Below are 15012 nucleotides of genomic sequence, written 5' to 3'. Positions count from 1 at the left end.
TATTTAATATATATTACCTGTTTTCACAGGTCAAAATATTGAAAGTTAGGTAATATTCCTGTCATAAAGAAAAATTGATATAAAATGTTACACAATTCTAAAACCACTGAAATTTAATGTTTTATTAAGAGGACTTTTTTGGGGGGGTCAGAGGAAAATTCATGAAGACTTTGAGATTTAGTGTGTAGATTATAGCTGAAAAGAATGATCACTTTCTTGTTTGATGGTAAAGTTGCTATAGACAATCTCTTCTGTTATTGAGAGACTATTTAATGATATCGTGTCTTCAGTCTTCAAAAGTGCATGAAAAGTTGTGTGTCCTTACACTGATGTAATGAGATTTTCAGGATGACAGATTCACAGGACATGACTACATTTTTATGATGACACCATCCTTAGAGTATCAATGATGCAATTGATTTGTTCTGAATCCCTAACCCCAACTGATTTTAAGTGGCACACATAGAATTCTATTGTCAGAAAGAAGAGTCTAATTTGACTACTTAAAGCAATCCAAGTACATTTGACTAAAGTCTTTTTCACTGGAAGTATTTTTATGAATACTTCTGTGATAATATTATACAAAATGGTGGAAGAGTTTTTTGTTTTTTATTTGTTTGTTTTTTAACTCACCTAATGCTGTTCTTGCTGGTGTAGCATCTTTTTTGATCCAAAATGACACCCAGGATAAAACCACAGTCAGTATACAGGGAATGTATGTTTGAATAGTGAAGTATCCCATTCTTCTACTCAATTCAAAATATATAGTCATGACAACATAATCACCTGTAATAAAGTATTGTCAAAAAGTAAAACAACTTTCTTTGGTTAAAAAATAATTCAGGGGCAATAATTTTGTTAAATATATGACTTGGATAAAAATATACAACTACAGTAATAAGTTGTGAAAAAAGGTCAAAATGCTGGTGTTCTTAAACTTAATCTTTATAAACTTTATTTTATCTATGGCTTTCAAGGCATTTTACTGGGAAAAGACACACAAACAAACATATTAATTGATAGAGGAGACAGACATGCGCATCTATTCTTTGACATATTATTACATAACGAGCTATTATTGATTGAGTCCATCTGTGTGTTGTGTGTTTAAAATCAGGGGTAATATGATAGAAGAAGATAGGATTCAGTAGGCAGAGAGGGAAAGATGAGGACCTGAGGCCCCCAGTTAGGGAAAAACATGTATTTGGAAAAATTCTGGGAGTGTCTGACCACAGGAAAAGCCCTCAGGCATAAAGCTCCTCTTAAGAATGTAACAGACCCCACCTACTTCCTCTCAGGTTTCCCTCAGGAATTTAAGGAAAGACCTAGGTGTGGCCATAGACACCCCCCCCCCACTGCTTTTAATGGAAATGAGCCAATACAGAATGGACAACCCAGCACCCAGAGTCATCCAGATGGTAAGGGCAGAACCTGAGAAGGAACAAGGGGAAAGGGAAGGGGAGGGGAGGGCTAACCAAAACCTTTTAAAGCAAGGACACTTGCCTAGTGTCGCAGGCATTCACTTTTGAATGTCCCCTTCCTGTAAAGAGAGCTTTCCTACTATTCTTACTTTCTAATCTTATATTCTAATAAACTTTTGCCTGCTGCTCATTTTGTGTCCACGTCTTAATTCTTCAAAGCAGCGAGAAAACAAATCCGGGTATTGTGGTTAAAAAAAAAAATCCTGCAACAGTAACATAACAAAATCCATCCTCCAGTAGATCCATAGTCGTTTTGTTTTTTTCAATAGTAACAGAGCTATACATAAGTTTTCATACATAAATTTGTGTAACAATTTTATATTTCTATTTTTATAGCATAATTTTAGCTTATCAATCTTGTACTTTATGTTTTACTCGATATTTTTAGGTTGATGTTATCCTTTCATGACTCCAGCAGTTAGGCTGTGCCAGCCCAGAAAACAAAAAGAAGAAATCATTTTATGACTTTGCTTCCTCCTACTACAGCAAAGCTACACCATAAAAGAGTTGGGAGGAAAATAGTTGTTACTAGAGATTCCATAAGATTCCTGGTGGATAAGGAGAAGTTGCATGCTTAATACATGAGACATTTTATTCCAAAATCATCTCTATTTTGTATCTTTTCTGCATAACCTCCTGCTGAGAGGATGTCTATCCCCCTCTTCCCATTTGACTTTCACTCTTCAACATACTGGATTGTCTTTCAGCACCTGAAATTCAGTGTCCAGACCTGAACTATCATATCCCCCACACCAGGCTGTTCTCTCATCTAAGCCAGGTCCTTCTCTCTATTCAAGGCACAAATCCAGAAACCACCTGTCACTTCTTTTCCCTTATTCAATTCCTGCATTGTTCTCAATTCTTTTCCCCGCGAGTACCAGATTCTCTCATAGTCCCTGGCCTATCGCCTAACAACCAGTCCTTTTACACTCCAGACCATTCTATGTCCTACCATCAAAAGGATCATTATAAAACACAAATATCATTATATCCCCTTCCTTATAATCCTTCACCATCATCTTGCTACCTTTTTATTATTGTCATGACTTTAGTATGGTCTCTACTATTCTGCATGTAATACTCATTTCCCTATAGTCTCTGCACTCTGGAAATCAGATTCTCCCCAGGTGCTCAGACATACCAAGATTTTTCTCCATGGGTCACTAAGTTTCTTCTCATCTACCTAGGATGCTCTTCTTTTCTTTTCCCCTGCATCCCAGTAGTTCCACTCACCTTCAAATCTCAGCTTAGAAATCATTTAGTTCATCACGAAGTCCTCACTGAGCCTCTCCTGACAACTGTTATTCATTCATTTCTATAATTACTAGTATATTTTTCCAGACTAAAAAACTGGTTGGGTTATAGAATATATAATTTTTTTAACCAGCGTTACTTAATGATAAACAATTGATTAGTGTTTATTTATTGAAAAGATCATAATGAAATTTCCATTTTTAGTTTAAAAGATTGACAAGGAGACTATATTGAGCCCATATAAAAACTGCCTTTCAATAATTAGAATTCTTTTTGTAGTGTTCTGTTGTAGCAATATTCGGGATGGTTGATAGAAACATCAATGTTGAGATCATTTTCTGAGAAACATTTAAAATTTTAAGCAAATTAGCATTTCAATGCGAAGGAATCAGAATGATTAACCTGGAGCACTCAAAGGACACAAAGATATATTTCTAATATGAATGCCAAATTACATAATTTCCTGGGGAAATATCATTGAATTATGTGCAATATTTAAATAACTTTTAACCTTTACATAAAATTTCAGTTAAAAACCAAAGAGAAAACAAACAGTAGACAGAAAAAACAAACATAATAAATCACTCTAGTAGTTATGAACATAACCCCAACGGAATATCCAAACAGTTGAATAGTTTCTTCAGCCACCATTGTAGGTTCCTGAGAAAGATAAAGAGGGACAATTCCAGAGCAGATACACAATTCATTTTAGCAAATATCTCTGCTTTCCCCCAACCTAAGGTAAATGGACTGTATACACCTATGCTCAACATATACCTTTGACTAACTCAGAGATCTGCTGAATGTCCCATCATCAGGTATGAAAGTGAGATGGAATGTCAGGGACTCATTCTGGAGCCTGAGTCTATAAGTTAATTGGCTCTTGGTGAGGTTTTGGGACACACTCCAAAATGCAGTTCCAGGGAACTTCATGGTTCCAAATTTCCAGCTTCCATAGGATACAAATGGCTGGGGAAGAGAAACAGGAGGAATTGTGGGTTCTAGGCCCACTGCCCCTCACAAGAAGACGAACACATAGCCATTATACCACTCATCCTAAACTGGAAGGAAAAAGCCATGGGATCCTAATTTCTAGTTACATCACATATTTCTGTATACACTTAATTTGTTTATGTAGGCCTGAGGTATAATATGTCCTCAGAGGAGGTGAAAGCCCTTCCCTATATCTGTAAATAAGTGGCTGAAAGGTTTCTCAGACAGGTCAAGTACATGAGTAAATTATATTTGTCATTAGTTTTAGGGTTCTTAATTGAAGAATGATGTTCCTTCTATCTGCTCCCTTTCTGCAAGTGTACATATATCCACACATATACATCCACATGCATAGACACTCACACACACCCATGGACCCGGTCTACTCCAACTTGGGTGTGAAGTCTCAGGTCCTACTTCATGCTCCTTGGAAGCTTTCTTTCCCTCTCTGTGATGTTTAATCATGCACCATGATCAATGTGCAGCTTTCCTAATGCAGTTTACAAACTGGACCAGAATGGTTTTGATTTTATGTGATCAATTCTTTTCAAACAAAGGTACCTGGAGCCTTGGTTGACTCTTATGGCAATAATAAGGATCTAGCAACCACAGAGATCTCCATAGTCTACCCTGGAATGTGCCTGGTGCCCACTTTCTGGGGGAAAAATGGCATAGAAATAGTTGGGGAGAGAATGAGAAACTTCTCTGATCCATCAAGGTAAAAAGTCATCTTGGGCCCAGTGGATTTAAAAGAAAAAAAAATGGCTCTTTTTGCCAATAGTTCATTTTTGTGATTTTCTTTCCCTGAGCCAATGTAAGGAAAAATATATGAAATCATTGATTACTTTTTGAGACAGCATGTGTAGTACTACTTTTTAGCACAATGGCACAGAGTAGGCAGTCAATACACATTTAAGAAATAAACATTTATTAAACTAAAACTATGTTTTATGAATTTGGAAGTACAAAGATTAATAACATGCAGAAAGTTCCTTCAAGGCTGAAGACTAGGCACATCTTCCATAATTTACCCCAGCATTGTTCCCAGAGAGAACTATTATAAATCAGTACTTATTCCATGTCATAGATAACCTTATTTATTTATTACTCCTTAGGCAACAAAACTTCCTTTGAATCTCTTTTAAATATCATTGTTATTTCTCCAGACTTACTCTCCTTCTGATGGCCTTGCCTTCTCTCTGCCTTACAGTGGTATTTTCTCTTGGTCTCCTTTCAAAATATCCTAAGTTAATACCTCTTAAAAGTCAACTAAGGTATGGTAATCAGCAAGCAATGTTATGTATAAAAGAAGCCTAATCTTCTCCATTTTAATCTTCAAGTTTGCCCTGGGAAAACTTACCTTATTCTTTTGCTTTTGACATTTGTACATGAAAATAAATTCTTGATTTTAAGGAATTAAATTTATCAACCTTTTATTTTATTGTTAGTGCTGTTGTCTTATCCTTGAGAATCTGTTTCCTAACCTAAGATCATAAAAATATTGTACTGTTTTTGTCTACAAGTTTTATTTTTATTTTTATATGTAGTTGATCGTTCTTCAAATTGAAAATTTTAAATTCCATGATCAGTTGTCATAATATCATTTGTTGCTACCCTCATTCATCTTCAGTGCCACCTCACATATCCTTATAAGTATGGATCTGTTTTATTCATGCATCCAGATATGTATGGATCTGTTCCTGCATGTCAATTCCTGCACAATTACCATACTATCTTAATCATTAAAACTGGAAGACCCACCCTAAAATGACCTCAAATTAATCACACATTTGTACAGTTCTCTCAGTTTGAGTGTGGGAAGAACCTGTGATTTTGTTTTAGCCAATAGAATGTAACTTCCTTGATCAGATTACTTTATATAGTACAGGTGAATGGATATTGAGATCTGTTGATTTCAAGCAAATCCAAAGAGAGACTGTGGATGGGCCTAACTCAATCAGGTGAAAACCCTTTGAAGGACTGGGACTTTCCTGAAGAGAGATTCTTCTTTTAGTCTTGTAGCTCTATGGCTACAAATGATAAATGCTGCCAACAACTTAATAAGTTTAGAAGTAGATTCTTCCTTAGTCAAGCCTCGAGATGAGAATAACCCAATTGTAAGCTATGACAGCTTAAATAGAGGACACAGCTAAGGCAAATCCATGCTTTTTACTCACATAAACTGTTGAATTATAAATGAACATTTTAAGTCACTAAATTTGTGGTAATCTGTTAGACAGAAATGAAAAATTAAGGGGGAGTGACATCAACAAGATGGCCAAATAAGATGTTCCTCAAACATATTCGCTCTCAACAACACTCATTTGGCATCCAGCCACCTTTGTGTCTTTGTGGGAGCTGTGGGATCCAGGTAGGAGACTGTGAAATCCTGGTGCTATTCAAGAATGAAGACAGCCATTTTGAAAAAAAACAGACTTTTACCAAGGCAACTGACTCATCGAACCTAAAAACAGCTCTGTTTGATTCAGAACTCATCCATAGCCACACTTGTCTTTTGTTCTCTTGCTATCACCATCTGCCAAGGGACTCATGAAAAGTTAACACCTACTATGCATTAGGTAATAGGCATACAGAACTCGATCCAGCTGTGGACCAAGAAATGGCTTATGAACTATCTCCAGCCCCTGTTGGTCACTATCTGGGAGTCTCTGAAGAACACTGATTTAGACATTTACCCACAGATGAGAGGCCTTTGTGGAAGTCCAGGAGTCAAACGGAGATGTTGAAGCACACTGCTAGAGAAAAAAAAAAATCCAAGACTGGACACATTGAAGAGGGAAAGAGAAACAGTTTGACTTTAGTCATATCACCCACCCCCAAAGTAGCACAGCTCAGTTCCAAGAGAAATCTTGGTCTGTGATTTCTCCCACAGGGAAAGTGAGAAAGTGTGAGTACCTGACTTCTCCAGCTGTGTGGGATGGTGCTTATGAGGTCCATTTCTCTCTCCTCTCACACAGAGTGCTTAGTCCTGCGCTGCATGCCTGGAGGGTGGTAAGCACTGAGAGAATAGCAGCCAGGGATTGGAATGGGATATAATAAAGGGACACAGATTATACTAACAATCTCATGGACTCCATCAGGAGGTATGCCTGCAAGTGGCCAGGAAACCTCATCTCTGGACCTCCCTAACTGGCCAACAGGTACCTCTAGTGCTCTGTATGCCACTCCTTTCCCCAACAGTGGCTGGTTCCCTATGTGCATTCTCAGTTGTGGTAATGGCAATCTTTAGCAAATGGCTAGTGAGCACACACAGAAAGCTGGCTCAAATCTGTGGGCCTGGGAGAAACTACACACTTGAGGACTCAGCACAGCTCTAGGTAATGAAAAAGAGAGGCTGTGAGCACACACTATGGCTTTTCAGGATTGTGAGAAAGCATATAAATTTAAATATTATGCTACAAGAGGGAGCAGACATACCCATGGAAAAAGTCTGAGAAAGACTCAGAATCCCTCAGGCTGATGGAAGCTATTTCTCTCCCAAAGTCAGCACATAAAGACTGGAGGAAGTGAGTGCTACTTCAAATGCAACGACAACAGTGCAAGACTTCAAGGAATATAAAAAAAATTAAGGAAACATGATCCCGATAAAGAACACAATAATTTTGCAAAAACCAACCCCAAACACCAAGATCTATGATTTACCAAAGAAAGAATTCAAAAGAGCTATTTTAAGGAAGCTCATTGAACTACAAAACAACCAGAACAACAATTTAATGAAATCAAGAAAACAAGACACATGCACACAAATTTAGAATTTTAACAAAGAGAAATTACAGAAAAGAACCAAACAGAAATTCTGGAGCTGAAGGATAAAATGAAAGAAGTTAAAAAAAAAAAAAAGAAAAGAAAAAGAAAAGAGGCAATAGAAATCATCAACAGCAGACTTGAAAAAGAAAAAGAAGGAATCTGTAAAATAGAACAGGATTTTGAAATTATTCAGTTAAAAAAGAATAAAAGAAGAATAAAAAAGACTGAAGAAATCTATGTGGTGTAGAGAATATTACTAATAGAAACAATTTGCCAGTTATCAGAGTCCCAAAAGGAAAACAGAGGCAAATGGAGATAACAAACTAAATCAAATAGATAATGACTGAGAACTTTCCAAATCTGGGGAAGATTTGGACATTCAAGATCATGAAGCTAATAGGTAACCCCAACATTTCAATCTAAAACAATCTTCTTCAAAATACATTTTAATAAAACTGATTAAAATAAAAGACAAATACAGAACATTAAAAGAAAAAAATCTAATACAAGGGAACCACCATGAGGCTATCAGCATATTTCTTAGAAACCTTGGAGGCCAGAGAGAGAGTGGAATGATATATCCAAAGTACTTAAGGAAAAAAAAACAAAAACCTGGCAATCAAGAATACTTTATCTTGCAAGTTGTCCTACAGAAATTAAGGCAAGATAAAGACTTTTACAGAAAAACAAAAGCTGAAGGAGTTCATCACCTTAAAAGAAATGCTGAAAGGATTTCAAGTTGAAAAAAAGGAAGCTAATTAGTAACATAAAAAACATAAAAATATACAACACATTGGTAAAGGTAAGTACATAGTCAAATTCAGAATACTCTAATACTGTAATATGGTAAGGTGTTAACCACTTCAGTATAAAGGTTAAGGTAAAAACAAGTGTTAAAAAATAATTATAGTTATAATAATTTCTTAATGGGTACAAGAAATAAGAGGCAAATTCTGACACAAAAATATAAAAGGAGGGAAACTATTAGCATTTTAAAAATGCAATAGAAGTTAGTGTAAAATAGATTGTTATGATTATATGATATTTTATTTAAGCCTCATGGTAACCATAAGGAAAAAAGCTACAGTAGATATACAAAAAATAAAGAGAAGGGAGTGAAAGCATACCACAATGGGAAGTCATCAATTCAAAAAGGAAGACAGCAAGAGAGAGAAAGGAATAAGGGAATTATAAAACAGTCAGAAACAATTAATAAGATGGCATAAGTAAGTCCATACTTATCAATAATTATCTTAAATGTAAGAATAAATTCTCCAATTAAAAGACGTAGAGTGGCTGAATAGATTAAAAAGAAGATCCAACTGTATGCTGCCTATAGAAGACTTCAGCTTTAAAGACACACATAGGCTCAAAGTGAAGGGATAGAAAAAGATATTCCATGCAAGTGGAAACTAAAAAATTGCAAGATTAGATGTACTTATGTCAGACACAATAGACTTTAAGTCAAAAGTTGTAACAAGAGTCTTTTTTTTTTGTTAAATAAAATTCTATTTTTTTCAATATATGAAATTTATTGTAGAATTGGTTTCCATACAACACCGAGTGCTCATCCCCAAAGGTGCCCTCCAAAATACCCATCACCCACCCTCCCCTCTCCCCCACCCCCCATCAACCCTCAGTTTGTTCTCAGTTTTTAAGAGTCTCTTATGCTTTGGCTCTCTCCCACTCTACACTCTTTTTTTTTCCTTCCCTTCCCCCATGGGTTTCTGTTAAGTTTCTCAGGATCCACATAAGAGTGAAAACATATGGTATCTGTCTTTCTCGTAACAAGAGTCAAAGAAGGTCATTATGTAACGTCAAAGGAGTCAGTTCATCAAGAGGATGTCATAATTGTAAATATAAAAACACCCAACATTGAAGCACCTAAATATAATAAGCAATTACTAACCAAATAAGACAGAAACAGACAACAGTACATAGTAGGGGGCTTCAATACCCCACTTGCAACAATGAGGAGATAATTCAGATGGAGACTCAATAAGGAAATGTTGGATTTCAACTATATCTAAGATGAAATGGACCTAACAGACATATTCAGAACATTCCATCCAACAGCAGCAGGGATACACATTCTTTTGAAGTGCACAGAGAACATTTTCCAAGACAGATCATATATTTGGTCACAAAACAAGTCTTAACAAATTTAAAAAGATCAAAATCATACCAACTCTTTTTTTTTTTTTTTTTTACAATAGTATGAAACTACAAGTCAGCAATAGGAAAAAAAAAAAACGGGACAATTTGCAAACATGTGAGAATTAAACACCATGTTTCTGAACAACCAGTGAGTCAAAGAAGAAATCAAACAGAAATAAAAACAATTTTTGAAACAAATAAAAATGAAAACATAACATACCAAAACCCATAGGACGTAGCGAAGCCAGTTCTAAGATGGAACTTTATAGTGACAAATGTCTATGTTAAGAAAAAAGAAAGATCTCAAATAACCAAATTAACTTTTAGATCTCAAAGAACTGAGAAAAGAAGATCAAACAGCCCAGAGTTATCAGGAGGAAGAAAATAACAAAAATCAGTTCATGTTAAATGAAATAAAGACCAGAAAGACAATAAAAAATCTGTGAAACTAAGCTATTTGTGTAAAAATAAAGCAAATTGACAAACCTTTAGCTAGACTAAGAAAAGAAAAAGAAAAAAAAAAGAGATGCCCCAGATAAATAAAATCAGAAATGAAACACCTGAGATTGCAACTGATACTACATTAATACAAGCATTAAGAGACTAATATGAACAATTATATTCCAACAAACTGGATAAGCTAGAAGAAATTGATAAATTTCTAGAAACATACCTTCCAAGATTGAACCATGAGGAAAGAAAAAATCTGAAAAGACCAATAATGAGTAAGGAGAATGGATCAGCAATGAAAAAATCTCTCAACAAAGAAAATTATTGAATGGTTTCCATGGTGAATTCGATCAAACATTTACAAATGAATTAACACTAATTCTTGTCAAACCCTTCCACAAAAATGAAGAGAAAGGAATACTCCTAAACTAATTTTAGGAAACCAGCATTACTATGATTCCAAAGCTGGATAAGGACACTACAAGAAACCTACAGGCTTCTATTCCCAATGTGTATAGATGCAAACATTATCAACAAAATAATAGCACCAAATTCAACACACATTGAAATAATAATATACCATGATCAAGTAGGATTCATTCCTGAGATGGAAGGATGTTTCAACACATGCAAATCAATAAATGTGATACACCACATTACTAGAATAAAAGATAAAAATCACAATCATCTGAATAGATGCAGAAAGAGCATTTGACAAAATGCAACATCCTTTCATAATAAAAATTCTCAAAAATTTAGTTATCAAAGGAATGGAGCTCAACATAAAAAAGGCCACACATACCAAAGAAAAGTTAACATTACACCCAATAGTAAAAGGTTGAAAGCTTTCCTCTAAGATTAGAAACAAAACATATGTGTCCACTCCCACCATTTCTATCCAATATAGTGGGAAGTCTTAGCCAGGGCAGTTAGGCAAGAAAAAGAAATAAAAAGCTTCCAAATTGTAAAGAAAGAAGTAATATTGTCTGCTTGCAATGTAATATAATCTTAGATATAGGAAATCCTAAAGAATCCACCAAAAAAAAAAACTATCAAAGCTAATAAATTAATTCAGTTAAGTTGCAGCATATAAAATCAACACTCAAGAATGAGTTACATTTATATATACTAACAATAAAATATTCAAAGAAGAAATAAAGAAAACAATCTCAGTTATAATGGCATCAAAGACAATAAAATACTTATAAATAAATTTAAGCCAAGGAGTACACTAAAAACGATGAGATAATGATGGAAGAAATTGAAGACACAAAAATATATATGTAAATAAATATATTAGGTGTTCATGGATTGGAGAAATTAGTATATCCAAAGCCATCTATAGCTTCAATGCCATTCCTATCAAAATGTCAATGGCATTTTTCACAGAAATAAAGGAAAATCCTAACATTCACAGAGAGCCACAAAAGACCCTCAACAGCCAAATCAATCCTGAGGAAGAACAAAGGTGGAGGCATCACACTTCCTGATTTTAAACTATAGTACAAAGCTATAGTAATCAAAACAGTAAAGTACTGGCATAAAAATATATACATAGATAAATGGAATGGAATTGAGAACCCAGAAATAAATGTCTACATATATGGTCAGCTAATACTTGACAAAGTCAAAAATATTCAGTAGGAGAAATTATCTCTTCAATAAATGAGAAAACAGGATAATCACATGCAAAATACTAAAATTGATCCCCTATCTTATACCATTCACAAAAGTTAACTCAAAGTGGTTCAAAACTTCATTGTCAGTGTCTTAGAATGTAAAACTCTTAGAAGAAAATATAGTGGAAAAATTCCTTAACATTAGTCTTGGCAAAAATTATTTTAGATATAATACCAAAGCACAAGCAACGAAAGCAAAATTAAACAGATGGACTATATCAAACTAAAAATCTTTTGCATAGCAAAAGAAATAATCAACAAAATGAAAAGACAACCAATGGAATGGAAGAAAATATTTGCAAACCCTACATATGATAACAGGTTAATATCCAAAATATACAAGGAACCCACGCAATGCAACAGAAAAATTTGATTAAAAATGGGCTGAGAACCAAAATAGATAATTTTCCAAAGAAGGTATACAAATGGCATACAGATACATGAAAAGATGTTCAATATCCCTAATGTCAGGGAAATGCAAATCAAAACCATAATAAGATATCACCCTATACTTTTAGAATAGCTAATATCAAGATATCAAGAAATAAGTACTGAAGAAGATGTGGAAGATAGAGAACTCTTGTGCACTGTTGGTAGGAATATAGGTTGGTGAAGCCACTTGGAAAATAGTATAGAGGATCCTCAAAAAATTAAAAAGAGAAATGCTACTTAATTTAGCAATCCCACTTCTGGGTATATATTCAAAGGTATCTCAAAGAGATATCTGTAATCCCATGTTCACTACAACATTATTTATGACAGAGAAGGTATGGAAACAACCTAAGTATTTATCTACAGATAATGGATAAAAGAAGAAGTGGTATATATATGCAAAGTTGGATATTTTCCAACCATGAGAAAGAAGGAAATTCTGTCATTTGCAATGAAACACATGATGGACTTTGAAGGCATTATGCTGGATGAAATAAGTAAGACATCGAAGAAAAATACTTTATGATCTCATTTATAAGTGGAATATAAAAATGTCAAACTCATAGAAACAGAGAGTAGAATTGTGGTTGCCAGTGGCAGGGGTGGGGAGGATGGGAGAAATGGGGGGATGTTGATCAAAAGTTACAAACTTACAGTTATAGGAATAATATATTCTAGGGATCTAATATACAACATAGTGACTATGGTTACCCTACTGTATTGTACACTTGAAAGTTGATAAGAGAGTAAATCTTTAATGTTCTTATGGCAAAAAAGGAAATTATGTAAGATGACAGAGGTGTTAACTAATCCTATTGTGGTAGTCATTTTGTAATATATATGTGTGTGTGTGTGTGTGTGTGTATGTATCAAATCAACATGTTGTACACTTAAAATATACAACAATGTTGGCGTGCTGGGTGGCTCAGTCGGTTAAGGGTCTGACTTTGGCTCAGGTCATGATCTCACGGCTCATGAGTTGCAGCCCTGCGTCAGGCTCTGTCCTGACAGTTCAGAGTCTGGAACCTGCTTCAGATTCTGTGTCTTTCTCTCTCTCTGCCCCTCCCCCCTCAGAAGAAATAAACGTTAAAAAATTAAATGTACAACAATGTTATATGTCAATAATATTTCAATAAAACTGGGAAAAAGAGAAAAATAATGCAATAGCATTGATTACTAGAAGAAAAATATTCAATTTTAGTATTCTTCTTCAAACATAGCAAGGCTAGTCTTGGGTCTTTGTGTTTCTGTATAAATTGTACAACCAGTTAAAAAACTTCCTCAAGAAACACTTTTGGTGTTTTGATTGGAATAAACCAATAAATCAATGTATCTTCACTTATTTAGTTCAGTGTGGCTACCAGGAAGTAGAGCTCTTAGCAAAATAAAGGTCTATCATTCATAAAGTATTACTTATTCCAAATTGAATATCCTGCAATAAGATATTGAATTTCTTCCATAAAGCCTTGGCATGCCTAGTGTTTAATTGTTGATATATATTTCTGTTGTTATGAACAATGACATACTTAAATATAAATTTTATTTGTACTTAAATTATATTTTATAACTCTATTTTGCTGGCATTCAGAAATGAAATTTTTCACAAGGATCTTATATCCAACTACCTTTAAAATCTTATTAATTTGAATAATAATTTCTATGGATTCTGTCTTTTGGGTTTTCTATGTAGAATAATTTAACTTTATGCTTTCAAGCACCTCTACTAATACATTGAATGAACAGAAGGAGCCATCTTGAGCATAGTTTTGTTTTAATTTAGCCTTTCTTTCTCTTTCATTATAACGTAAAAAAATATTTCCAGTGCAGTTAGCATACAGTGTTATATTATTTCCAGTTGTACAATATAGTGATTCAACAATTCCATATATTATTCAGCGCTCATCAAGATAAGTGTACTCTTAACTTTTTCACTTCTTTCACCCATCCCCTCCCCATTTCCCCTCTAGTAACCATCAGTTTATTCTCTACAGTTAAGAGTCTGTTTCTTGGTGTGTCTGTGTTATTTTTTTCTCCTTTGTTCTTTGATTTGTTTCTTAAATTCCACATACACATATGAGTGAAATCATAGGCTATTAGTCTTTCTCTGATGGGATTATTTTGCTTAGCATTATACCTTTAGATGCATCTATGTTGTTGCAAGTGGTAAGATTTAATACTTTTAAAAGTATATATATATATATATATATATATATATATATATATATATTATGTATATATATATATATATATGGTGTATATATATATACCACGTTATATATTATATATCATATATATCACATTATATTATATATGCCACATATATATTAATATTATATATATTATATATGTGGCATATATACATACAAACACCACATATACCACATGTTCTTTATATATTCACCTATCAATGGAAAATTGAGATATTTCATAGTTTGACTATTATAAATAATGCAACAAACATAGGAGTGCATATACCCCTTCAAGTTAGTGTTTTTGTATTTTGGGGGTAAATACCCAGTAGTGTGATTACTGGATTGAGGGGCAGTTCCATTTTTTAAATTTTTTGAAGAACCTCCATACTGTCTTCCACAGTGCCTGCACCAGTTTACATTCCCAGCAATAGTGCAAGCGCATTCCTTTTTCTCCACAGTCTCCCAACACTTGTTTCTTGAGATTTTACTTTAACCATTTCCACAGGTGTGAGGTGATATATTATTGTGACTTTTCTTTCTGTTTCCCTGATGGTGAGTGATGTTGAGCATCTTTTCATGTGTCTGTTGCCCATCTGAGTGTTTTAT

General features: G+C 34.2%; 1 protein-coding gene across 2 annotated transcripts in view; it reads right to left on the bottom strand.

Annotated features, from left to right (window-relative positions):
* The window catches only part of GABRG3 (gamma-aminobutyric acid type A receptor subunit gamma3), a 735768-nt gene that overhangs the window by 14929 nt on the left and 705827 nt on the right, over positions 1–15012 (bottom strand). For both annotated transcript variants that reach the window (XM_042941269.1, XM_042941270.1), the window contains exon 7: positions 634–786. In XM_042941269.1, coding sequence (XP_042797203.1) covers positions 634–786 — 153 coding nt within the window. The remainder of the gene's footprint in view (positions 1–633; positions 787–15012) is intronic.

The sequence above is a fragment of the Panthera leo genome, chromosome B3 (assembly GCF_018350215.1).
Source record: "Panthera leo isolate Ple1 chromosome B3, P.leo_Ple1_pat1.1, whole genome shotgun sequence".
Taxonomy (NCBI): domain Eukaryota; kingdom Metazoa; phylum Chordata; class Mammalia; order Carnivora; family Felidae; genus Panthera; species Panthera leo.
The sequence above is the reverse complement of the archived record's forward strand: the minus strand, read 5'-3'. Positions and strand labels throughout refer to the sequence as shown.